At 51.3% G+C, this 26,904-nt stretch overlaps 1 protein-coding gene across 6 annotated transcripts in view; it reads left to right on the top strand.

Moving 5' to 3' along the window:
• Window positions 1-26,904, top strand: part of Smurf1 (SMAD specific E3 ubiquitin protein ligase 1) — a 67,918-nt gene that overhangs the window by 22,169 nt on the left and 18,845 nt on the right. Inside the window, exon 1 of one of the 6 annotated variants that reach the window (XM_074075546.1) lies at window positions 282-387. The exons of 1 other annotated variant lie outside the window; for it this stretch is intronic. In XM_074075546.1, coding sequence (XP_073931647.1) covers window positions 297-387 — 91 coding nt within the window. In that variant the 5' untranslated portion in view covers window positions 282-296. Of the gene's footprint in view, window positions 1-281; window positions 388-7,837; window positions 9,840-26,904 lie in introns of those variants that run through there. 4 more of the 6 variants (XM_074075545.1, XM_074075544.1, XM_074075543.1 and 1 more) reach the window with 4 other exon arrangements.

Here is a 26,904-nt window from a genome sequence, read left to right as displayed (position 1 = left end):
CAAGGACCATTTAGATGAATTTTCTTTGTACTGTTTATTGGTATCTGCTCCCCGTCTCTTCCCCAAGAAAATCCCGTTGATATTTTGAGAGTAAGTTTGTAGGTTAATTTGGGAAGAACTGGCGTTTATGGTGTTGCTTCTTTTTCTTTTCTACAAGATCTGTTTTCCCACTTGTATCTAGTTGACTTGTTTCTTAAGTTTATTCTCAAAATTTTATCTTTTCTCACCAATACTTTAAGCGAGGTCTTTGAACTCAGATTGCACACGTGACATCCACGCGTGAGGTTGTGGACGGCATGTTCAGGACAGGCTCCCGCCGGCTGCGCAGTGCCTGGGTGCTCGGTGTTCCTTGCTTCCTGCACCTGTGCTGTTGGACGGCCAGGCCAGGTCGGTGCCTAGGGAACTGCTACGGCCCAACACTGCTGGGTCTGAGTCCGAGGGGAGTCAGTCGTTCCTGTTGCTTGGTGGGGTGACGCCGGGGTGTTTCCAGGGATGCCTGGGTCTGTGTCACGAGGAACCGGTTCCCACAGCCAGAGGTAGCTCAGTCAGTTTTTGTGTCTCCCGTGGAGTGCTGTCTGGGGACCGCTGTCAGGGTGCCTCTGCTGTGGGTGGGGTTCACGCCTGGTTTTCAGTCCGTGGTTTCCCCCACGTGGTGTAGGCCACCAGTTGTCTCTGTTCAACCTTGTTCTCCTGGGTCACCAGGAGAACACCCTGCCCCACCCTGATGAGACCCCAGTGCGCGACCGCGTCCTGGCGAGTGGTCACACCTTCTCGCGCCACCCCACACTGGCACGGGGAGGGTGCCGGCGACCAGCAGCGGATCCTAGTGCTTACATCTCACCCTTGAGGACTGGCCGGGGAGGCTGCAGGAGGCCGGGGAATGCTTTTTTTTTTGTTTTTTTTTGGCATTACTGGGGTTTGAACTTTGCCTTGCTTGCAAGGCACACGCTCTACCACTTGAGCCACACCTCCAGCTCTTTCGCTCTGGTTATTCTGAGTCAGAATATTCTGGCTGCGATCTTTCCATGTATGCTTCCTATGTAGCTGGGATGACAAGTGTGTGCCACCACACCCAGCTTCTTGGTTGACATGGGGGCTTGTGAGCTTTTTGCCCTGTTGGCTTTGAACAGTGATCCTCCCAATTAGCTGGGATTGGTGGTGTGAGCCTGGCACCCACATCGGTCACCTGCACTGCTTGCTGTAGTGGCAGCCGGAGTGTAGCCCTTCCTTTGTGGTTCCTGTGACCTGTTTCCAGTGCTTCCTGAATACCTGCCATAGTTCCCGCAACTTCCTCCTCCACTTGCACACCGCACATCCCACAAATCCCTGCACATCTTAACGACGGGTTTGGGGGCTGACATTTTGCCAATTTCCAGCTGGCCTCTTTGGGGTCACATCTTGTAGAGAAGGTTTAATACCCTGATGCCCATAGCTTGTATTTATTTGTTTTTGGCGGTACTGCGGTTTGCACTCAGGGCCTCACTCTTGCTAGGCAGGCGCTTCTAGCACATGAGCCACTCAGCCAGCCCTGACTGGCTCCTGTGACACGTGTTTGCCGCAGGCGGTGGTGTGGTGAAGTGCACAGGGTCAGCAGTTAGCAATCGTAGTCTTCCTGTCAGTGTTTGGGTAGGATGTGCAGGGTGCCTTGTCCTCTGAGAGGGCAGTCAGTCCTTCTGGTCCTTGTGTCCCCTTTGTAATTTTGCATTAGTGTGCGATAGTGCCCTGTGTGCCATGTGTGAGGATGCCCTGCCACCTTGTCACGGTGATGACGGGGTCTTTCTCTCTGAGAGCCTTCGTGCTGCCATTGCCGCCATGTGGTTTCACTGGCTGCTTCCTGGGTTGTGGCAGGTCGTGGGCTTCACGAGGGTGCATGGGCAGGCACACGCGCGTGGGCGTGAGGGTTTGCAGTGAGTCACTTGGGAGTGAAGGCACCATTGTGGAAGTGGATGGCATCTTGCCCATCAGTAGGATGGAGCAGAGACCGGTTTTGGTGACTTTAAGCACAAGAGAGCGTATGGGAGGGTGTGAATAGCAGAGTCCAGAACACACAGGGGCCACCGCAGGGGGCGTGGGTGGCCAGGAAGTGCAGCAGCTGGGTCTAGGTGGCCTGGGCTGCCGCAAGCCCTGAGTTGTCACTGTCACTGCAATGTAGGTTCTCATCTCCAACCGCGGCTGCACTCCCTGTGATTGCTCCATTGCTTGAAGGGATGCAGTTTAAGCATTGAGAAGCAGCTTACGTAGGTAGCAACAGGGACCTGCGTTCACTGGAGTAGCAATGGAAGGAACACACTGCAACCCTTGAACACTTTACAAAGGAATATCCAGCTGGGCTCAGTGGCTCACGCCATAATCCCAGCTCAGAGACGGGAAGATCACAGTTCGAGCCAGCCCAAACAAAATAGTTAATGAGACCCCATCTCAATAAGCAAGCCAGGTATGGTGGCCCACGTCTGTCATCTCAGCTATGCAGGAGGCAGAAGTAGGAGGATTGGGGTCTAAACCTAGCCTGGGCATAAAAGTCCAAGACCCTATTTGAAAAATAACTGAAGTAAAAAAGAGCAGGAGAGTGGCTCAGTGGTAGAGTGCCTGCCTGCTTAGCAAGTGTGAGGCCCTGAGTTCAAGCCTCAGTACTGGAAAAAACCCAAAAAAACTAATGACACAGAAACTGTTCTCACATTCTAATAAGTGCCTGTGGTATGAATAATTACATTAAAAATTCAGTTCTTGCTTTAATGATGGAGCATAGAGACACATTTCACCCAAAGTCACATGGCTGGTGAGTGGAGGAGTGGGCACATGGTCACATCCCTCAGTTGGACAAAGGAAAGCCGGCACAGTTAGACAGCGACATTGTGGACACTTTTATTTTTATTAATTCTGATCTGCCTGATGACCTAGGTTACCTCTGTTCTGACCCAGTGTGACTCTTAGGGAAGTAGAAAAATACAGTGTTTTAGACTCCTTTCTTTCAGTCAAAAAGTTACCTGTGCAGAGACAGCCACAGTCAGGTTCCTTTCAGATGTCATGAGAGTAGCAGTGGGACTGTATATAGTACAGGAATCTCCTTTCTGAACTGCATGTCACACTGTGTGTTTGTCACGGCCAGGAGAAGCAGAAAGTGCCACTGGAAGGTCCAAGCCATAGCCGCTGTCTGCTCAGGGTTCCATAAGCACGGAAAGTCGCTGTGCTGCAAGTGGGAGGTTTGAGTCTGGGGCTCCTGAGGCTTTGCGCTTGTCACGTCTTGGCGGAGCGTCCTGTTGTGAAGGCTGTTGTCCCTCTGCACGAGCGACACTGAGTCACGTGCAGATCAGCAGGCGGATAATGTCTGTCTGGGAAGCATTTCTGCCTCGTCATGCATGCCTCAGCAGGCACACCGCGTATTTTAGTCTTTTGGGGATTTGAACTCAGGGCTTTGCACTTGCAAAGCAGGTGCTGTACAGCTTGAGCCACACCTCCAGTCCACTTTGCTCTGATTATTTTGGAGCTGGGGTCTGAAGAACTATTTACCTATGCTGGCCTGGAACCTTGATCCTCCTGATCTCAGCCAAGTAGCTGGGATCATAGGCATGAGCCACCGGCACCCAGCAATCATTTTTTCTTAATCAGTGTTGAGGTTTGAGGTCAGGACCTTGCACTTGCTAAGCAGGTGCTCTGCCACTTGAGCCACGCCTCCAGCCCTTGTTTCTGTAATTCATAGCAAGCATATTTAATTGGTAAGTGGTCTCATTTGAGATACTCTTTCCCAGTGGCTTTTGTAAGTTTCCAGAAACTGCTATCTTGGGATGCATATCTGCATTTGATTTCACAGGAAGCCGAGGCAGGGCCCACAGCATCTGTCGTGTGGCGTGTGGGGGTGGGGACGTTAAAAGTTCCACAGCACCATTTCTATGCACTTGACCAAGTGTCAGCTCAAATCCACAGTCACAGTGATGAGGCTCAAATGCAGGGTGTCCTGGCTTCCATCCCCAGCAGCACTACAAAGTCATGTTCACTGTGAGATGTGCAATTACACACCCTAATAAAGGAGAGAAATGTCAGGAATTCAACGATGTCTTCATGTGAAAGAGCCACTTACTACAGTTTATCATGTGTTTTTTGGTTTTTTTGTCTTTCCTTTTTTGGTGCTGGGATTGAACCCAGGGCCTCGTGCATGGTAGGCAAACGCTGTACCACTGAGCTACATCCCCGCTCCATTACGTATTCTTGTGTATACATAGGTGATAAGCATAAAAAACAGATTAAAGAATTCCTAAAATCTACCCCCCGCAGTGTCCGCTGCTGAACTACAGTGTTCACGCCACAGGCCGTCACATGCTGGCCACGAGATTTTGTAGGAGTGCTTTGTGATTTTCTTTTAAACAGCCTTATGCAATTCATGCCGGGTGTGGTGGTGCACGCTGTAATGCCAGCTTCTCCGGAGGCTGAGGCAAGGAGGATCCCCACTGGAAATTTGTCCTAACATTTTCAAGTGTATATTTCAGTGGTATTAGTTATGCTCAGAATGTCGTCCCCTGTCACCACTGTTCCCCAGGCAGAGACTGTGAGCATTAAGTGATGGCACTCACATATGAGGACGCGTGCGTACTTTAGACCAGAGTGTAGCCCCTGTTCAGCCCCGCGTTCCTGTGACATGGTGTCCCTGTGTCGAGAGTTGAGTGACCTCCCCACACAGTGCTCAGGTGGTTGTTGAGTGGCTCAGTTCTCTTTCCAGATCCCTCAGACGTATGGAGCGTTTTTAGCACGGAGGAGCAATCAGAACCCAGAATCCTAACTGCCCCTATGAAAGGGTGGTGCATTCGGATCCTTCCTTATCTTTTTAAATGTCACATGGAATGTGTACCACCCCTCACATTAAGTGGCTTTGAACTTGGGGTAGGCATGGAAGCGCCCAGAAGCAAAACTGAGGGGGGGACGTTTTTCTTTCACTGCCATGTCTAGAATTCAGATGTGCAAGTGTCACTTTTTAGAGAAATTGATCGCACATTGTGCAATAAATTAGACACATTGATTTTGTTTCTGCCTAAACTTTAACCTCGAGCGCTGCTGTGGTGTTTAAACTTAGGCTCCAAGTAGAGGCCAGGAACCCAGGCTTTCAGGTTTGCCATCAGGGCATTGGCATGGCACTGCCATGGGCCATTCTTCCACGACTCCCACCCCCACTTTCTGAGGCCTTAGTGCTGTCGGAAATCAGATTGATTGACTGTGTCGCAGAAACCCGTGCTGAGTCCCAAAACGAGAAGAAAGACCTGGTATCTTTACTGAGCACAGCCAACAATTAGCAACCTTTTCCTCTGTTGAAAAGTCTCAGAAGGACCTTAATGCATAAGGTGACTTTTCCCCTGTGCTGTTTCTGAGCCGTCCTTTTTTGGTCTGGATTCAGAGTCTGCTAAGAATTAGCCTTGGTCTCAGACCCCACAGTGCTGCTGCTTCAGGAGGGTTTGGCCATCTGAATCTCATCCCTCCCTCCAGCACGAGCTCTTCCTTTCAAGTCTCTTGTCTTTGATTTTCTTTTCTGATACTGGGATTTGAACTCAAGGCCTTGCACTTGCTAGGCAGGTGCTCTACTCCTTGACCTTAAGCCCCCTCCTGCCCCCATCCTTTTTGCTTTAGTTATTTTTCAGGTAGGGTCTTGAGTTTTTACCCAGGGCCAGCCTTCCACGTAGCTGGGATTACAAATTCATACCACCACACCAAACTTATTTGTCGAGTTGGGTCTCATGAACTTCTTACCTGGGCTGGCCTAGCGCCATGTTCCTCCTGAATGGTAGTTGTGAGCAACTGTGCCTGGCCCTTTCAAGTCTTCACTGGATTATCAAGTATTTCCACTATTAACTTACAGACTGACTAGAGTTAATGAGTGATGTCTTAACAAAGACAGGAAACACGCTGAATAAACCTGCTGCTTTCACCGATCCCTGGGCAAGAGGTGCTGGTGTGGCCCACGCCTTGCTCATCCCAAATGCTCATCCCAAATGCGTGGCTTTCCTCCCGCCTGGCCGTCTCCATCTCCTCGCCGTGTGGATGAGTCTGACTGGTGATTGGGAGCCGCAGTCTCAGTAATGATTTAGAGTAGAAATCTTTGCTATTTTAAATAAAAGGCACAGTGTCTTTTAGCGTCGGTCATAATCTGCCTTGAGCCTTTGAGCCCAGGGCACCAGCGCCTGAGCTCCTGTTCCAGCTGGTGACAATGTCACAGTCACAGCTCGTGTGTCTGCTGTGGGTCTTCTCTCCCTGGTGACCATTAGCCAGGAACCTGAGTGGCCGTGGCCTCTGTGAAGTCTGAGGAGAGGAACGTGCCAGCTCTTCAGGGGACCGTTCTGTGCGTGGTTGGATCCGGAAGCACTACGTGCTGTCATGACTTAAGCTTAGAAATCTTCCCTCACGTCCATTGTGTCTGTCATGACGTCCATGCTCATCAGTTTTCAAGTGTTGTGTTGTGCATCTCGGGGACTGTGTTTGCTGGGCGGGTGCTCTGCCACCTGAGTCACACCCAGCCTTCTCTGCTGTAGTTGTTTCTCACATAGGGTCTCGGTTTTTACCCCGAGCCCAGCCTCAGACTGCTGTCCTCCTCCTACCCACAGTTTCCCATGTGGGTGGAATTACAGACGTGCACCTCCACACTCATTACTAATTGAGATGGGGGGCCTTACTAACTTTTTGCCTGGGCTGACCTTGAACTACGATCCTTGCAGTCTGTATTTCTGAGTGCCTGGCCACTGTGCCTGGTCTTCAAACCTCTCAGTATAGGTGCCAGTTCCATTGATAAACTGTAGGCGGCTGTCATGTCTTAAGCCCGACAGTTTTAGTGAAGTACGATTCATGTGTCATACAATTTACCTTTTCAGAGCATGCAGTCCCGGAGCTGTGCAGTCATCTCTACTGTCCCATTAGCAGCGTCCCCCGCCTGGACTTGACCTTGGAAACCATGCTCGTCTTCTGTCTGTGTGCATTTACCTGCTCTGTGTGCTTCCTGTCAAGTTGTCACAGTGCGTGGTCCTCCCTCTGATTAGCATGGCGTTGTCCAGGGTCACCCACCTTGTAGTAGGGAGCAGAAACAGCGTTACCTTGCAGGGCTGCCGGTTTTTGTCACCTGTCCATCAATTGTGGACGCCTTTCCCACCTTGGGGAAACTTAAAATCCCCATTTGGAGTGAGCACGAGTGTGCAGGAGCTAGGGTGCACCCCTTCAGCTCTTTGGGGACGCCTGGAGCGGAATCCCAGCCCGCGTGGCAGCCCTGTGGCCAATGTCCTGATAAACTCCAAGCTATTTTCTAAAGTGGCCGGGCCATCTTCCAGTCCCACCAGCAGTGTCCCACAGCCTCACCCGAACTTGGCCTTGTCTTTCCTTTTCCTCCCCTCCCCTCCCCCTTCCCTTGTTGGGGACCAAACCCAGGCCCTGCTCTAGGCAGGTGTCCACCACTGAGCCACGTCACCAGTCATGTCACGTCCTTGACCTTTGAGTCTCGCCTCCAGAGGACATGAAGTCTTGTTTATCTGTGGCTTTGACTGGCGTTTTCGGACACTGTAGGACATTGAACACCTTCTATGGTCTTTTAAGAATTGTCTCCTCAGACCCCATCCCTTTTTGAATTCACTCTTTTTATTGTCGTGGAGGTGTTCTTTTTCTGTGTCACACACAGGCCCTCTTGCTGACAGACGACTCCCAAGCATTTTCTCCATCTGGGCATTCGTTAGCTTTCACCTGAACACAAGTTTTTCATTATGATTTCTTTCCCACACTCTTGACCCGCTGTCTGAGTAACCATGGCCCACCTCAGGGTCAGGAACCCTCCTTGATTTTCTTCTAAGACTTCTGGAGTTCCCGCTCTCATGTGGGCCCGCAGTCCGTTCATCTAGTGCTGTGTGGTGTGAGGTAAGGCTTCACTTCCTCTGTCACCGTCACTCCTGTGAAAAGTCAGCTGACCTCTCAGTTCTTTTCCTCTGGTCTCTGTGGCTGTCCTTATGCCAGCAGTGACTGTCTTTTCCCAGTACTGGGGATAGAACTCAGGGCCTCACCTTGTGCTCTGCCCCCGAGCCACCACTGACCCCCCTGTCCATTTGCTTTCAGTTTTTTCACATAGGGTCTTGTGCTCACTTTGTCCCAGCTGGCATTGAGCCATGATTCTGTTAACCTCTGTCTCCTGAGTAGCTGGGATTACAGGCATGAGCCACCATGCCCAGCCCTGGACTGCCTGTTTACCTTAGCTTTGTAGTAGGTAATGGATTTGCTAAGTGTGTCTCTAACTTTGGTTTTTTTTCCCCTAGATTGCTTTGACTTCAGGGTCTATGTGAATTTTAGGATCAGCTGGTGAATTTGCACAAAAGAAACAGTTGGAATTCTGTTAGGGATGGGTTGAATTGAGGAATATTTATTTTAAGTACTCTACGAAACATCTAGTAGTCACTGCCCTCCACTTCTGGAACTGTCTCCTTATGGGAGGGACTGCGTGAGTTTGCAGAGAAGCCCTGCACGTCCCTGGTAGTCAGTGAGCACAAGTCCCAAACTAGACGATGTGAAGAGACACTGGACTGGCCTGTCCCCATCCTGCTCCCCCTGTTCCGTTGACATTCTTAGAACTACATCCAGGGTGCCCCATGGCGAGGGCTCTCTGCTTTGCAGCCTGTTCCTTTTTGACTTTCCCCGGGGCATGAAGGTCAGTGGAAGTGGTGTAGAATGATGGGGGCAGATCTGAGAGCTGGGCGTCCCCAGGTGTCACTGGCATATCAGAACCTTCTGAAAGGTGTTCCTGGTCCCCTGAGGATACAGCTTCCCATCCTCTATCCTTGGCATCACTGCACGGTTTAGGAGCAGGCCGAGCACTGCGTGGGAAATGGGGTCTTTTCCTCTGCGTTTCACTTCTGTTCAGCACTGTGCGCTCTCATGTGTGAGGCCCTGTGCCAGACGCTGCAGAACAGCCATGCAGTGTAAGACATCTTTGGACTGTTGAAACAGCCTCCACAGAGGCCAGCCTCCCTGCCTCCTGCCTCTCCACACTCCTCATTTCCTACTCCAGTGCCAGAGTTTATAGCTTGCTAACAACAACAAAAGAATCTAGTGTCCTTTGGCTCTTCAGGGCGAAGTCCAGGTTCCTGAGAGACCAGATGAGCAGACATGCAGGGAGGGCACGGTGTCTTCCCAGGCCCGGCTGCCTGGGCACTCGTCTCCCTCCACAGTGTCTCTCCTGCCCCGATCATCTGTCTTTCCTGGGGCTGTGGATGGAAGCCAGGGCCTTGCGCAGGAGCACATGTGCTAAGCCATGCACTGGCCTTTTTGTTCTGCTTATTTTAGAGATGGGGGGGTCTCACTTTCTGCCAGGCTGTTCTGGACCAGGACCTTCCTATTTTATGCTTCTTGCCTTTGCTGGGATGACAGGCGTGTGCCACCAAGCCCAGCTTTTCTGCTTTGAGATGGGGATCTTGTGAAGTTTTTCATCCAGGCTGACCTTGAATTGCAATCCTACTGATGTCAACCCCCTCAGTACTGGGATTAAAGGAATGAGCCATGGCACCTTGAGCAGACAGGCATGGGGTCCAGTCACTGGCATGGCTCCGTGTCCTATGCCTGCTGTGCATCCCTGAGCTCATTTTCCATGTTGCTGCCCCTGGCCGGGGAAGCTCCAGGGAGAGACCCTGGGGATCGGGGTTATGCGTGGTTCTGCAGGGCAGAGACAGGAGAAGCCTCGCTGCGCTGTGTCACAGACACACGTTGTCACATTGAAACAAGCCTTTGTTTTCTGCAGCCAGCCGGTGGGGTCCTGGACAGAAGCCTTCCGCCTCAGTTGCCTCAGTAATGTCTTCTGGGGTAAGACACTGTAGCTCGCCTGGGCCCTTACGAGAAAAGTAAGCTATTATCTGTTGTATTTGAAATTTGGGGGTCAGATTTAACTTCTGAATACGAGAAGAGTGTACATCACTTTTCTGTTAAATTTAGCTTTAGAATTCCACTGGTTGGGATTTTTTCTTTTGTTCTTCCTGTGTGTTTAAAAAAGTGCTCTTGCTGGTGACAGTGACAGTGTGGCTGGTGGCTGATTCAGGATTGCTTGTCTGAAGAGACCAGTCCTTCATCTTGAGTCCCAAGTGCCGATTTAGCTGAGTAGAGAAGTGGGGTCGGCAGTTGCGTTCCGGCTTCTGAGCAGCCGGTCGGCTGTACTTGGGAAGCACTTCCCCTTTTCTGTGGCTCCTCTTGTGAGTTTTCTGATTTCTGCCAGCCGTTCTAGCTCATTCCTGTAGTCCCAGCTACTTGAAAGGCTGAGGCAGGAGGATTGCTGTTTGAGGCTGGCCTGGGCAAAAAGCTAAGTGAGTAAGGCCCCATCTCAACAAACAAGCTGGGCGTGATGGTTCATACTTGTGATCCCAGCTGCGTGGGAGAAATAGGTAGGAGGACCGTGGTCCAGGCCACGATGGGAGAGCCCGTCTGAAAAACAACTGAAGCTGAAAGGGCTGGGGAGCAGCTCAAGTGGCGGAGCACCTGCCTAGTGAGTGTGAGGCCTTGATTCAAACCCCAGTGCTGCCGAAGAGAGCTTTCTCTGCGTCTTCCGTCTCGTGCAGTGTCACTGTGACGTAGCTCCTCGTGCTCCTTACCTGTTTTCCACTGGGCTTTGTGACTTATGGACTGATGCCTTTTGAAATCCCTTGTTGCAAATCCCACTGTCGTCCTGCCCAGGCCCTTTGTGGGACTCCGGTTCACCTCAGCCTGGAGTCTCCACAAGGGTCAGTCGCCGTCCCTTTGGAAAGTTCTTGCTGTGGAAGCTTAGACTTTTGGCTCGTGACTTTTCCTCTTTTCTGTTGTTTTTTTCGGAAGCAGTGGGATTTGAACTCAGAGCCTCACGCTTACTGCTAGGCAGGTGCTTTACTACTTGTGCCACTCTGCCAGCCCTATTTTTCTAATAAAAAACATTTATTCTTAAATTTGTCCTTGTAAGTATTGCTTTAGCTGAGTGTCACAACTTGCTTCCATTTTCTTTGTGTTCAGAATATTTTCTCACCGCAGCCCTTCCCCTCTGCCCCCGGGTGGTTTAGAAGCTGCTGTTCAGTGTCCAAGTGTCCCATGTGATCAAGACGACCTGCTGTGTGACTTCCGTTCCCTTCAGAGTGCTAAGGTTTATTTGACAACGTTCTGCATGACAATTGTGTGCTGCCCCAGTGTCACTGATCCAGTGGGCGGTGGTTTCAGCACTGTCCTTGTTGTTCTGGGCTGTCGTGCTGTTGATGATGTTTCTAGCTGTAATTCTACATTTCTCCATTTCTCTTTCAGCCCCTCATTTTTTTTTTTTTTTTTTTGGCAGGACTGGTATTTGAACTCAGGGCTTCTTGCTTGTAAAGCAGGCACTCTACTGCTTGAGCACCTCCAGTCCATTTTGCTCTGGTTATTTTGCAGATGGTGTCTTGAGAACCATTTGCCCAGGCTGCCCTCAAACTACACTCCTCCAGATCTTGACCTCCCAAGCAGCTGGGATTACAGGCGGGAACTGTCAGGCCCGGTGTTTCACTTTTTCTATGTGTGTGTCGGTGCCCTGTTGTTAGTGTACCACAGATGGAGTAGCTGTCCCTTTCATTATCACGTGATCTTTATCCCCTGGGGTTCTCTCTGTTCTGAGGTCCCCTTGTCTAACGTTCACATCGCCAGCCAGCCCTGCTACGATGCTGTTTCTGTGGCACATCCCCCTGCTTCCCTCCGCCATGCGAGCTGGCCTGGTGCTGTGTTTTGCTTACGCCCTGGATGTTTTGGATGTTATATGTGACTGTCTCATCTAGACACCATGGAGAGAGCTGAGTATTTGTTTCAGGAGCGTTGACATAGTTGTCTTCAGGGCGTCTTCCAAGCAGCCTTGTGTGTGTTCATTGTCAGTTCTGTATTCAAAACCTCTGCACCAACTGGGTGCCGCTGCTTACATCTGGAATCCCAGTTACTGGGAGGCTGAGATCAGGAGGATCGTGCTTCAAGGCTAGCCCAGGCAAATAGTTCTCAAGACCATATCTCCAAAATACCAGAGCAAAGTGGATCGGAGGCTCAAGGGGTAGAGCACCTGCTTTGCAAGCGTGAAGCCCTGAGTTCAACACTCCCTAGTACAGCCGAAAAAGACCCCACAGAAACCAAACCTCGGCACTGCCATTTGTCTAGTGGCCTTCAGTCTGCCTAGCAGTCACCTGGGACCTGGGAGCGCCTTACTCATGGGTTTAGGGTGGCGGTCACTTATCTCTGGATTTTTCACAGTGGGGCTGGGCCCTGGGGTGAGGCTGGGCCACTGTTGGAGTCCTGTGGCCCTCATCCCACCAGCCCTGAAGGACACTTCCCTGCAAGGACTGCAGGGCACACTCAGCCCTCCGTCCCCGCAGGCTCAGCCACTGGCGCGGAGCTGGGCGTGTCCATGCCTGATACCACGTGGACTCTCGGTGCTTTGCGGAAATGCCTGTGTCTGTCTTTCTGCTTCGCTTCTCTTCAGCTCACTGCTCGTGACATCTGTCACGGGGGAATAGCGACTTTGAGAGGCTCCCCATGTGAGAATTAGCAGCGGTCCTGGGTTGAACTGTGTCCTCACTAGTGAACCACACTGGGACATGGTCCCATTCGGCAGCAAGGCCAGCACAGGTGTAGTCACCTAGGTGAGTCCCTTACAAGTGGGACAGCCCTTATTCCAGCAGGAGCGGTGTCCCTATCAAGGGGAACTCGTGGTCATGAGGGACAGATAGGGCTTGCTCTAAGCCCAGATCACCAGATATGGCCAGCAAACCAGCAGGAAGGAGCTGGGAGGGCCTGGAGTGACTTGTCGGCCTCCGCCCTCGGAAGGAACTGATCTTCACTTTGGACTTGTCCCGAGTCGGGACACGGCAAATTCCCACTGTTCTAGCCACTCACCAGGTGGCACTGGGCTCTGGTGGCCCAGCAAAGGAACACTGAGCATGCCTGTCTGCTGTCCTTCTCTTGCCCATGACCTTAACCACCTGACCCACTGCTGCTCCCGTGCAATGATACTCAAAGGTGTTTCTACCAGAATCCTAGAATATTTCTGTTCTTGAAAAATCTTGTGTTCTGTATAACCATGCACTAAAAATAATAAGTACCTTAGGGAAAAGTACGGTGTAACCAATGTCTCAAAATTAATTCAACCTGGTAACTCCTAGTACAAACGAACATTGGCCAAGCATGGTGGTGCATGCCTGATATCTCAGCCATGTGGGAGGCAGTCTGAGCCTGGCCTGGGCCAAAAGCATAGACAGTATCTGAAAAATAGCAAAGCAAAAAGTGCTTGGTGTGACTCAAGTGGGAGAGTGCTGCCTAGCAAATGCAAGGTCCTGAGTTCAAACCCCAGTGCCACCCAAAAAAAAAAAATCACCAAAAATGTAATGAGGGTGAAATTAACAATTTGTAAATAAAGCCCCTCTTAAGAAAAGCAAATCCACAGGACAGTGGACAGCTCTGTCGAAAGAAGGCTTCTGTTAACTGGAAACAGTGCTTAAGACTGAGCCACTTAGAGCAGTAAAGATCAGCTGAGTTTTTAAACAGTCCTCCGGGAGATTTTAAAATACAGCTCTAGTGGCTGGCTTCTCATCAGTTTGAAGACTTGAATTCTTTCTATTTTGTCAGGCGCTCTACCTCCCGAGCCACGCCCCCCAGTCGTATCACTTTTGCATGAAAATTTTAGGCATGAAACTGCAGAATTGCTTAGGATTTGGGTGACAAGTCTCCTAGGACTCTGGCAACCTGGCTTTGTCACATTTTGTTGGATTTGTGACTGCATATCCCAGGAGAATATTTTCTGAGACATGACCCCACACGTAACAAGGTGACCCTGCTTTCCCTGTTCTCCTCTCATGTCTGTAGGGAGACCTGGAAATGAGGAGCTTTGAAATGGGAGAGCAGAGCCAGGAGCTGCAGTTCACACCTGTGATCCCAGCTACTTGGGAGGCTGAGATCTGGAGGATGGAGGTTCGAGGCCAGCCTGGGCAAATAGTTCTTTAGATCCTCATCACCAAAATAACTGGAGCAAAAAGGTCTGGAGGTGTGGCTCAAGTTTTAGAGCACCTGCTTTGCAAGTGGGAAGTCCTGAGTTCAAATCCACAATACGCCTAACTAAATAAACAAATAAATAAATAGGGCAGGGAAGTTGACCGTTCCTGAGAGTGACAGGCTGAAGATAGCTTTTAACTTGATTACTTTGTGATTGGGTTGGGGACATTTCCTTAGTGCGATTCAGTAGTAGCAAAGTCCTTGTGACCTGGCAGTGGGAGGAGGAGAGTGGCTTCAGGGGTGGCTCATGTCCCCTCCTCCCATCCTGTGAGCACTGTGACAATTGAACGCCATGTTTGCCACCCCCTCTGTTTCCTTCTTTCTCTGTCTCTGCCATCATTGTGTGTCCTGGCTGTGTGCTGTGGGCCACAGGAGTGGCTAAAGCCAGGTCTGACAGACAGCAGAAAGAGGACCACAGGCAGTCCCCACCATTTGCAGCATGTCCTGTGTAAAGTCACCGTGAACTCTGAATACTGGAGTTATGGCTCCTAGAGGACGGGAGGGTGAGGTCCTGTGAGCCTCTAGTCACGACACGATCGCCAGCTGATTAAGGTGACCTTGTTTTACGTGGCCTCTGTTTAAAGACAGACACCATATTTCTATAGAGCGCCTCATAGCCCCTTGGGCTTGGGAACTCTAGACAGCGCTTCCGCTGTGCTTGCTTCGGGTCATTTTAACAGCGGGTGACAGGTGTGAAAACGCAACACCCAGCAGACTGGGAAAGGCCACTGCCTGTGGTACATGGGCTGAGCTGAAGACAGGGTGGCACCTTGACGACCTCAGCAGGGATCAGGCACGCAGTGACTCTGGGTTTTGCTGCTCTGCACACATCTGTGAATGCCCAGGGATGTGCCCCAGGACTGATCTGGGGTTACAAAAACATCTTAGCAAGTGATGAGTTTCACAAGTACAGGCTCCGTGGACAGTGAAGGCTACGTGTACTGGATGGCAGGTTGGAGCTGCCCCCACCATTTTGTTTTGAGACAGGGTCTTGCTTTGTAGCCCAGACTGGCCTTGAACTTGTGATCCTCCTTCCTCAACTACTGAGCGCTTGGATTACAGGTGTGCACCACCACGCCAGGCTGTTGGTTGAGATGGGATCTTGTAAATTTTGTTGGGCTGGTCTTGAACTGTGATCCTTCTGATTTCAGCCTCCTAAGTAAGTAGCTGGATGTCACCTGACATCTGAACCAGTGCCCGGCTGAAAGAACTGTTAGAAAGTTATCTCCTGTGAATTTTGCATTAAGAAAAAGATTCTAATTCCAAAGTATTAAAGCATTTGAACTTTTAAAAATTTTCAATGTACTGGGTTCGAACTCATGGCTTCATGCTTACAAAGCTCTACTCCTTGAGCCACACCTCCAGTCCATTTTGTGCTAGTTTTGGAGATAGGGTCTCGAGAACTTTTTGCCTGGGCTGGTCTTGAACTTGTATCCTCCTGATTTCAGCCTCCTAAGTTGGTAAGATCACAAGCATGAGGCCCAGTTTGAACTTTTTTTTTTGGCGGTACTGGGGTTTGAACTCAGGGCCTCACACTTGCTAGGCAGGCACTTGAGCTCCTCCATCAGCCCTTCTTTGCTGTAGTTTTTTTCAGATAACATCTCACATTTTTACCCAGGGCCAGCCTCTGACTGTGATTCCCCTGTCTCTGCCTCCTAGTAGCTGGGATTACAGACACATACCACCATGCCCACTGAATATTTTTTATTGGTGGCAGAAAAAGAAAATTGAAGTTAAAGACAGGAGCTCCCATAGTTTGCTTACATTCTTACAGTTTTTTTTTAATTAGAAATTGAGCATTTAATCATAGAGTCTGGGGTACAGGAGTCCCCTCTTACCAAGGTGGGCATGCTCCAGGACCCCCAGTGGGTGCCTGAACCCAAGGATAGAACCGGATCCCAGATGTATGGTTTTTCTTTATATACACACCTGTGGCGAAGCTGACGTTGCGAGTAGGGTGCAGTAAGAGGGAGCGGGGACATTCAGCACAGCATCCTGTGAGAAGTCGTGAGAGCGCGGTGGCCTTCTCACAGCCTGCACCTTCCCACTGGTGTTTCCGGACTCTGGTTGACCTTGGGTGACAGAAACCCCAGGGCATAAAACCCTGGCTGGGGGTTAGTGTTCTCGATGGTTCAGCGTGAGTGCTGAGATGGGTCATCAAACACACACGCACGCACACCCCATGCTCTGTCCTGGGGTGGAGTAGGCAGTGGCTCTAAGGAGGACCTGGTTTCTGTGGCCAGAAGGGACAGTGGGGTCCTCAGCAAGACGCCTCTGCCTCGGCCTCCGCAGGAAGGCTCTCAAGCTGTGGTCAGCCTGTTTGACCACAGTGACCATTTGGTTCATGTCGCTTAGTGGAGGATCCATTTCTAAAGAGTGAGACCCCATCTCAACCAACAAGCCATACGTGGTAGTCATGTCTCTAATTGCAGGGACACGGGAGGCAGCCCGTGCAAGGGATTACAGTCCGGGCCAGCCCCGACAAAAAGACGGGACCTTACCTGAGAAATCAAACAAAGGCTGGGAGCATGGCTTGAGTGGCAGACCTGACCTCAAGTGTAAGGCCCCGAGTTCAGCCCTGCTCCCCTCCCAAAAGAGCCATGTTTAAACACTGCACATTGCTCCCGACAACACACCGGCTAGTGCTTTGCTGCACCTGTGAGAAGCTTCAGGTGAGCCCTGAGCTTGTCACCTCTCTTCCCAAGCTGACTGACACTTCATTCTATGACACCAGGCTTCTCCTGGCTCTATAAACTCATAGTTTGGTTTGTTTTTTTCCGGGAAGTGCTTTTCTTTTAAATGCTGCCTTACGTGTGCTTTACATGTTTGTGATATTGCCGTTGATAGGAGGAATGAGCTCCTCTGCCATGCGTGAGATCTGCTTTGAGGTTCAAGTTAAGGGAGCAGAAAATAGTCGTATCATGAAAGGTCTACGTGAGAGGGTTTGCAGAAAAGCTAACTTAAGATAAAAAACAGGCTGCCACTGAAAACCTGGAGTTAAGTGATCCATCCAACATGATTTTCAATGACACTTAACATGTTGACAGGCTTCTGAGGACAGCCACGAGCAGTCACCGTCTAGCTGTGGTCTTGGTGGTGTTTTGTTTTCTGTGCAGTGCTGGGGACAGAGCTCACCACCGAGCCAGCCCTCATCCCTACAAAGTAGCCGAATGATTCAGTTTGTGCCTGGTGTAGCTTACGCAGGAAGCCGCTGACGCTCAGGTCCTGGGCATGCCAACGCTCCCCCGCCTGCCTGGCCCATCTGCCCTCACCCCTTTCCCTGTACCCCTGGTAAGCCAACCTGTCTCATGTCACAGAGACCAACCACGGAAGCCATGTGCAGCATCCCTGTCATTCTAGCCCACTGGGAGATTTGCTTCCAGTGAGTGTAAAATCCGTGTGGGGAGTCGCGTGGGTCACTAATAAAGGAGTTTTACGGGGTCGGGAAGGACAGGTGACAAGTGATCAGGAGGGGAGACTGAGAAAGGCCCAGGAGCAGGGTCTGGGTGAGTGTCAGGGATGTCCTGAGCAAAGGAGTCTGTGGAAAATGCATGTGGGGCCCCTGGGGTCCCCGGGGACATGCACACAGCACTCAGTGACAGGAGAGTGTGGAACGGCTGGGCAGTAAGTCAGAAAGTGACGGAAGTTTTAAGTGCCACATGTCAGAGTTTGCACTCTTCTTCAATACTGAGGAATTTATATTTTATATTGTAAGTAGTACTCACTCCGTCGCTCCCGTGCAAGGCTTTTAGACAGTGAAAGTGTTTGTCATTCAGCGACAAATAATTATGTCATGGTGACAGTGAATCAGAGCAAGGAGATGCCAGCGCTGCTGTAAGGATCCCGACGCGGGCAGCGAGGGGCCTGGGAGGAAGGTGTCACAGTGATGAGCTGATGTGTGGGACGCGCTGAGTCATTGCATGCGGTCAGCCATAGAGTCCTCTTTGCACTATTGTTCAGTTTCTTGGCGACAATTTGTGTCTGTGTAGCTGCACTGTAAACCCTTATGGGGCAAACACTACGTTTTCTATTGTAGGACAGTAGGGGCCTGTTGTCTTTTTGTCCCCGGGTAAAGAATTTGTTTAACGCCTGCTACTCCACATGGCATGACGTCTTGAACTCTGATTGCCTCATAAGAAACAAATACTAGCTGGGTGTGGTGGTGCACACCTGTAATCCCAGCTACTTGGGGGGCAGAGGCCATTCTGGGCAAAAACTATCTGAGAAACAAACTAAAAGAAAAGGACTGGGGTGTGGCTCAAGCGGAGCCCTCGTGGGTCTCCTTGCCCCCAGCCCCTGAAAACGACTTGTTTCCTTTTTCTCCCACCGGGGCAGATGTGGCTACAGATAGCCAAGGACTGCTTTCAGCTACTCCGCTCTCAGTCTTTCTCTCGCGCGCGCTCTCTCTCTCTCTCTCTCTCTCATGTTTTTATTGATGTAGTAACACCAGGTACCAGGTGGGGACATGGCTCAAGTGGCAGAGCGCCTACCCGGATTCATACCTCATTCCCCCCACCCCTCGTCCCCCCAAAAAAAACCCCAGCAACAAAAACGTCATCTGTAAAGGGTTGTAATTCAGTCATTCTTGGCAGCTGGGCCCAGTGGCACATCCCTGGAGGCCCGGGCAGCAGGGTCCAGGAGCTCAAGGCCACCTACACCACACAAAGTAGTAGTTGGCACATAATAGGGGTCTCCATAAATACTGTCACTCTACCATGTTTCTTTTTCCCCCAGTTTAAGATCAACAGGAAAAAATGCCCAGTGAATAGTGTGCTCTATATCTGTCACAGGGCCATTTGAAGGGCCCTCCAGATCTGAGAGCCTTGTCCCCATGTGAACTTGAGGTGGCTGTCCTCCCTCTGCTCTGCCCCTCCCTGTCCCTTCTGTCTTTTCTTGGACCAGCAAGCCTTATTTTGAACTAAGCTGCAGCACTTACTTAAATGCATCGCCTCATGGAAAGACTCAAGTGTGAGGCTCAAGCCCCCGTCTGTCCCCTGGTCTCAGCCTGGTGTCCTCCCTGAGCCATCCCTGCCCACCCTGCCCCCAGGAAGCCATGGCTTCATTCTTGCTTGTCACTGGGAGTGTGTGAGGGGGTGGGTTTCGCCTCCACCCCCGGCTTGGAGAGCTCTCATCTGCTGTTGTGTGTTGTGGCTCGTGTGACACATAACCACTTCTGTCCCAGGCATGGAGTCACGCAGCCCAGCTAGCCGCAAAGGATGCTGGGAATGTGGTCTTTCCTGGACGTGACTGGAAGGGGAGCCAAGGGGCATTAGGGCCACCTGTGCCCTTCCTGTCTTTGGTGTCCTTTCCAGCTTCCATGGTAGCCTACTGAATGTACTTCTTGTAGCTTCCCTTCCCTTCAAGTCTTGCTAGACGCTTCCTACAGGACTCTGCCTGGAGCCTGGCTTCTGTGGGTGGACTTTCAGTGACCATGTCACTTCTGTGGTCCTTGTGCAGGTTTTCCAACTTGGGGCAGGTCATGTGTTTTCAGGACAATTTGCATTGAAGCCCATGCTGTGACCTGTGACGCCAGGCCTCTGGGACACTCAGGAGATCTTTCTTCTTGTGCTCTGTGTCTTCCTTGTCTCTTCATGTGGGTTATCCTCCCCCTCCCTCCCTCCCTTCCCCCAGCTTACCGGCACTGGTTTCTTTTCTGTTTTAACCTGATCTTCTAAAAGAACCGGCTCCAGGATTTTTGGACTGCCCTTCTGTCCTCTTTTCATGAATGTATGGTATTTATTAATCCCTTTTTTCTGCCTCATTTGGCCTTACTGTATTTATCCTTCCTGAGTCACTCTGTCTGGATTTTGGTTGGTTGTTTTTTTGAGACATGGTCTTGCTAAGAAGTCCAAGTTGGCTTTGAACTCGAGTTCCTCCTGCCTCCAGAGTGCTGCGTTGTGGGCCTGCACCGCCCCGCCTGGCCCTGCCTGGGATTTTAAGGGATGAATTTGAGTGTGAGTATTTTAGCCTAGATTTGTTTTACTGGCTTTCAGTGGGTTCTCATTCTCTTTAACCCAAGACCTACTTAACAACTGTTGTGAGATTTGGGAAATGGCTTCCTTTGTAGCTTAGTATGTAGCCAGCTTTTCTAAATTCTGTGAATGAGCTGGTAGAGTGGCTCAAGTGCTAGAGCGCCTGCCCAGCAAGCGTGAGGACCTTGTTTTGTTCTCGTTACTCTGGAGACGGGGTCTCACTTTTTGTCTAGGCTTCCTGGACCTCCATCCTTGCATTTATGCCATCCAGCTTATTGAGATGGGGCTGTCCTCAAACCACGATCCTCCTAGTCTCGGGCTCCCGTGTAGCTGGGGTTTCTGGCTTCCCAGTCAGGGTGGTGGGGATAGGGGAGGAGGCAGAGGTGTCACATGGGTGCTGTTAACTGACTGTGCTGGACATGCTTCATCCAGGACTCTGTTCTGTGCCCTCAGCAAGAACTTGGTCCAGACCTGCAGCCGGAGGCCAAGCCTGGCCCCAGGATGCTGGTGCCCTTTGGGGTGGGCAGTGAGTGTGGCCAAACTTGGAGAGCTTGCTGCAATACATGGCCTCTCCTGGGTCTCAGCTGCTGACTCCACACACCCGGGATGCCAGGCTCCCAGGTGGATCTTGTGTTTATTTAGATGTCTTTTTTTCACATGGTGCCTTGCTAACTTTTTACCTGGGCTGGCCTCCAACCATGACCCTTTGGATCTCTGACTCCCGAGTAGCTGGGATCACAGGTGTGAACCACTGTGCCTGTCTCATTTGGGGATTTTCTGTTGACCTGTCCACACATGAAGTTAGTGATGCCTTAGCGGTAGCACGTAACCACAAAAGAAAATTTTGACAGTACTTTCTCTTGCTATTACTTATTAGTTTTTTCCCCCTGGTTATTTGTTTCCGTCTGGGCTGATACTAGATTCTATACGAGTTCACATTCTGGACTTCCCCCACTAAGTCCTCCAAGGTTCCCTTCAATGCCTCGTTTCCTGTAGCTCCCTCAAAAGCATCGGGCCTCATTTGTATTCAGTTATTTTCATTTAAAATCGGATCCAGGTGTGGTGGCCACGCCTCGTAATCCTAGCGCTGGGAGGCTGAGGCAGGAGGATTGTGAGGCCACTGTCTAAAGAGTCAGGTGAGGATGTCTGAATTGCTCTGGGCTCTTCCCTTCAGTTAAAAATCACTCCACTGTTGAGTTGGTGTACCTCTGTAACACGAGGGCCCACTGTGCTGTCCCCCACGCGTGCGGGGGCCTTGAGCAAGCTCTCCCGCATGGTGCTCCCCCCTTCCCAGCCGCGTTCAGCGGGTCGCCGCGATTGCCTCCCGTACACGCGTGACCTCCACCCTGCCCACTGTCAGGCTTTAGGGCTGAAGTTCGTGTCCTTCCTGAAGGACTGGCTTTAAGCTGTGTGACGTCAGGTGGCAGCCAGGTCTGAACAGCTGTAAAAACGCAAAAAGCAGCCTCCTCCCCGCAGTGACCTCAGCCCCGGTGCCGAGAAGCCACGTCAGGCTCAGCGCAGCCTGGTCTGAGCCCGTATGTCCTGTGGAAGGGCTCCGTGCTCTTCCCGCTGTGGCTATGGCCCATCAGCCTAGGTCTGTAAAATGAGTATAATGACGGTGACATGATCCCATGAGGAGACGTGGTCTTGCGCACACAGCGCCTCACGGTACCGTGAAGTCAGCCAGCATCACCATCTGTATCAGGGGGTCGGGGTCAGGAACGTGCAAGGGCCAGGTGCTGCCTCAGGTGGGACCCGGGGCCGTCTGGGCAGGTGCACGCGGCCCCTCAGGTCCTGCTGGTAAAACTACCCTGAGCCTCTCAGGAGATGTGGCGTTGGTGCCACACGTGGCACTTGAACAAGGGATGGCATCAGCGTGTAGCAGACAGCAGTAAATAATCCGATTACTTTGGGGTAATCCGAATTGCCCCAGGGCCCGAGGCAGGAACTGCCTCCACCTGCGAAAGGCCCTGACCTCTGGTGGCCCGCTCTGGTCTCGCACCCCAGCCACAGGGCTTCTGTGGGAACTGTCCCTTGGGGATGGGTCCGGGTCCAGACGCTCTCTGCCAGAGCTCAGGTGTCAGTGGCAGCTGGGAAGGAAGCCAGGGAACGGGAGCTTGGGGCCTGCTTTCCCGCGAGGCCCTCAGGGGCTGCAGCTTCTGGGGGACAGAAAGCACCGGATTTGAAAGGTAAAGTTTAGGGGCAGGGTGTAGGTTGGTGCCAGGCCTGGGTTCTGTCCTCGGTGCCACAGGAAACTAGGAATGAAGCTCGCACGGGAGGTGTATTTTCCTTGGGGCACAGTGCCCAGTGTTGCCTCGATGCCTGAAGAAATGTCATCCAGTGGCCATGAGGTTCAGGCTCTGTGGGCACTGCCTCTTGACCCTCCCCAGTCCCTTTTGTTATTCAGATGGGGTCTCCACCCCCATGCCAGCTTCAGACCTCGATCCTCCTACCCCTGCTTCCTGAGTGGCTGGGATTATAGATGTGCACCACCATACTCCCACCCACCCTCAGCAAATCCTTTTTTTGGTGGTACTGGGGTTTGAACTCTGGGCCTTGTGCTTGCTAGGCAAGTGCTCTACCACTTGAGCCACTCCACCAGCCTAGCAAGTATTTTTAAAGTCACCTCTGTATGCCAGGCCCTAAGGCTGCACTGGTAAGAAAGAGCCAGCCCTCATTCCAGGGCATGTTTAATCCTTAGCCCTGAAGAGCGATGGTGCTGCCAAGATGGTGTGGAGTAGGGAGGGGAGGCCCTTCAGCCTTCCTGGGGCCTGTCCTCTCTCCCTTTTTTTGGCAGTATTGAAGCTGAAACCCGGGCTTCATGTGTCCTGGACAAGCGCTGGACACTGAGTCACACCCTTAGCCTCTGAGTCCTGATTCTTTCGTCCAGAGAGGGAGAAAGGACACCTGCCCGCCGTCTACTTGCCTCATTGCACTGGGAGGGGACAGACATGTAGAGAATAACGCATGTAGCAAGGCCTTCTAGGCCTTACAGGACCACCCGGGTGCCGTGAGGGTTCAGTGCCATGTGGGGGCACAGGGCGGGGGGGGTGGGGCTGGGGTCGGCAGCCGAGCACCCTGCTACTGGACTTTGCGTGTCAAGAGACATTTACAAGAAAGAAATGATGGGCTCGACACATGAGAGAAAAAGGGAGGAGTAAAAAACTTACAGTGTGGAGGGGCTTGGTGGTCCATACTTATAATCCCAGCCCTCGGGAGGCTGAGGCAGGAAGATTGAGAATTTGAGGCCAGCCTAGGCTACATAGTGAGACCCATCTCAAACAAAAAACACCTCCAAAACCCAAATTTAAGAAAGTTACCGCAAAAGTTTCTAGGCTCAGAGACTAGAGAAACAGTGAGGGATCGCCACAAGTTTGGACGTTTCTGAAGCTGGAATGCAGTACTCATTTTCTGTTGGCTGGCACTTCTTGGGGCTGCCTGAGCCACAGAGTCCTCTGTGACCCTGTCTTTGGTGAGCAGAACACCTCCCTCTGAAGGACGTTGTGTAATTTGCTCTGACCCCGTCCCCAGTGTTGGGAAAGCTGTGGAACGAGATTGGCACATCGTGGATGGCAGCCGATGGGATTTGGCCCGAGTCGGGCTCCAGGGACCTTGCCGTGCGTGGTCTGCCCTGGGGAACGAGCCTGTGTTCTGAAAATGTCGCTGTGATTCACTGAGGTGTCCTCAGGTGTCCCATACTGTGGTCTCATCCGTGTAAAACTTACTTGGTTTAAAATGTGTCAGACGTGGATAAAGTGGACTCCCTATGTGGTGGGCCTGCTTGTGTCATTGTCCCTCCTGGAGAGGGCAGGCAGTGTTCTTTCTCACGGTGGCTCTACTGTGTCAGTAGAGGAGCTGGATGCATGTAAGTAGGCTAGATTCCCAGTGGCCCCGGTGACCTGTGTGCAGACCTGGGATGAAATTGCCTCTGTGGCAGCCTCAACAAGGGCTCCAGCTCACGACGTAACCGGAGTGCACTGGGCTGGCTTTAAATCAGAACTCTGGCGCTCTTGTGAATTTGCACAACGATGAGTATTTTTGAGGCGCGACATCAGAATTACTCCATTTAGAAGAGATGTAGCGCTGGCCTCCAGAACCCAGGGCCAGCACTGGTGGCACGTGTGTGGGTGGTAAGGTGAGGTGGTGGTTGGAGTGTCCCAGCTGTGCAGTTTTGCAGGGGAAGCCACTGTGCAATGTGAAACAGCAGTGGGGAGGTCACTTGTCGTAGCTGGGCTTAGGAGCTGGGACACAGCAGTGCCGGGGGCGGTCACACTTGGGAGAGGCAGAAGGATGACAAGAGGGATGCGGATGGGGCGGTGGTCGTGGGGCTCTTCAGAAACCTCACTTAGGGCATCGAAGATGAGTCTTACTTAGCAAGTGCAAAATATGCCACGGTCACCAGAGAGCCTTCGCACAGCAGATGGCTCAGGTGGTAGAGCGCTTCCTAGCAAGTGTGAGGCCTTGAGTTCAAATCCCAGTACCACCAAAAAAAAAAAAAAAAAAAAAGAACGAGAACGTTCAGAACCATAACGAGGTCTGAGTCCTTTCTTAAAAGCCAGGCAAATGCTGAGCAGTCACCTGCAGTCCTGCACACATTTTCTGTTTATACGCAGCCACGTATAGCTCTGATAACTAGGATAACAAGAAAGAAAACTCCAGCAGAAGTTGTGATAAATTATGGCGTGGAAAGATTCCAGTGGGGAGCACATGTGCCTTGTGACTGTGCACAGAGTAATGGTCAGCAGGAGGTCACTAACTCAGGAAAAGTCACCCAAACCACCCAGGTGATTGAAGTAGAGGATCATCGGAACAGACCTGTGCGAAGTGGAGACTGGATTAGTAATTTAAAACAATCCACGAAGAAAACCCCGGCCTAGACAGCGTCACTGTGAATTCTACCCAAGCGTAGAGAGTTACAATACCAATCTCTGAGCGTCTTAAAAACAGATGACAAAATACTTCCAGACTCACCGTATGAGGCCAGCGTCACCCTGAGATCCTAAACGACATCCCAGCAGACTGAAGAGAGCTCAGGGTAGAAGGGTTTTTTTTTTTTTTTGTGCACGACCAGAACAGGGCTCAGGATGCCGGGTGGGTCTGACATCTGAAAGTCACTTAATGTCACTGTGCTGCCTCAGCAGGTAAAGGCCAACACCAAAGGTGCTCTGAACAGATGCGGGAAAGCATTTGATAAAACCTCACACCACTTCATGATAAAAAACGTCTCACAACTACAGGTGCGGCTGAAGTGGTGGAATGCCTGCTTTGAAATTGCGAAGCTCTGAGTTCAAACCCCAGTCCCATCAAGAAACAAACAACAAAAAAGAGTTAACACTTCCCAGGTAGGAATAGAAGAAAATAAAAGGCATCTCTGAAAACCCAGTGACATTAGAACCAATGATTCAAACGCTGAATTTGCCTTCTTCCAGAACAAGGCCAAGACAAGGGGCCCTGCCGCTCATGCCCGGTGCCACTGACCGTACTGAGCAGTTAGACAATAAGTCCACAGGAAGTTACCCGACCTGTGCAGAGACAGAGGGGTCCGCAGGAGGTATCCAAGCTCACAGCCGAAAGGCACAAGATGAACGCACGAATGTCAGTCGTGCTTCTGAGCACGATCAGTGGACAGGGTGCATGTGAAGTTCGGACACAGTGGTATTTGCACTGGCATTGAGAAGAATAATCTTAATAGCTGAAGGAACGTAAAGGCGACCCCAGCCAAGTGGAAGGACTTGACTCGTGTTTGGATGTTAGGTCAGCAGCACTTCTGGAGTTGACACACCAATTCTAAAATCCATACACAAATCCAACAGATCCAAAGTAGCTGAGACAAATCTTGAAAAAGAAGAAAGTTAGACTGGGCATGGTGCTGCATATCTGTAATCCCAGCTACTTGGGAGGCAGAGGAGATCAGGGTCTGAAGCCAGCTCAGGCAAAAGTGAGAGACCCTATGTAAAGACAAACTAAAAGCAAAAGGAGTGAAGGTGAGGCTCAAGTGGCAGAGAGCCTGTGTAGCAAGCAGGAGGCCCTGAGTTCAAAACTGAGCAGTACCAAAAAAAGGGGAAGAAGGTTGGAAGAATCAAGCTTCCTGACTTCAGAACTTAACTCAGAGCTACAGTAGTGGAGACAGGGTGGTTGTGGCAGGGGACACATGGGTCAGGGAACAGACATGAGAGACTAGAGCTCAGTTCTCCCATTTGCTGAGTCGATGGGAGACAAGTCAGGGCGCAATTGGTACAGCCAGAGTGTCCCCGCATGGGAGGGAAGTTGAACAGCTTCACAGCATTCAACAACAACACACCTTAGACCTAAATCTGTATTTAAGAGCGAACAAGCTGGGCAGTGTAGTGCATGCCTGTAATCCCAGCACTGGGGAGGCTAGGGCAGAAGGATCAGGATTTCCAGGCCAGCCTGGGCTGTGTAGGGAAACCCATCTCAAACGAACAACAAAACAAATGAAAACGAAAGAGCTTCGGCTGAGTCTTTCATGTGGTGGGCGTGGGTTGCGTCTCCGTTTTAGCTGTTACCAGTTACACTTCTGTACTCTGGCTTTGCAGCCGCGATTTCCATCTTTACTTAAGCACAGGAGGGAAACTGCCGGGCGACACTGCGGCCATGACGATCACTTTCACAACCGTGTCTTCCAGCTTCTCCACCCTTGCACCACGAAGAGAACAGCAGCCGGGCCTGGGCCTGGGGTGACACCCATCTGCAAGGACACCATCCCGAGAGTAAAGCGACAGCCCGCAGAACAGGGCAGCCTGGTATTTGATGTTCCCACAAGTCAATGAAAGGCAGAGCACCCATCGAAAAGTGGGGACAATCTCAAACACCAACAGCTAAATAGAAGCATGCCGATGGTTGCCAAGACGCGCCCCCCCCATGGCCCCAGGGACAGACGATGGCAGATAGGAGTGAGGGTGAG

This window comes from Castor canadensis, chromosome 6 (genome assembly GCF_047511655.1).
Source record: "Castor canadensis chromosome 6, mCasCan1.hap1v2, whole genome shotgun sequence".
Lineage (NCBI taxonomy): Eukaryota > Metazoa > Chordata > Mammalia > Rodentia > Castoridae > Castor > Castor canadensis.
This window is presented reverse-complemented; position numbering and strand designations above follow the sequence as displayed.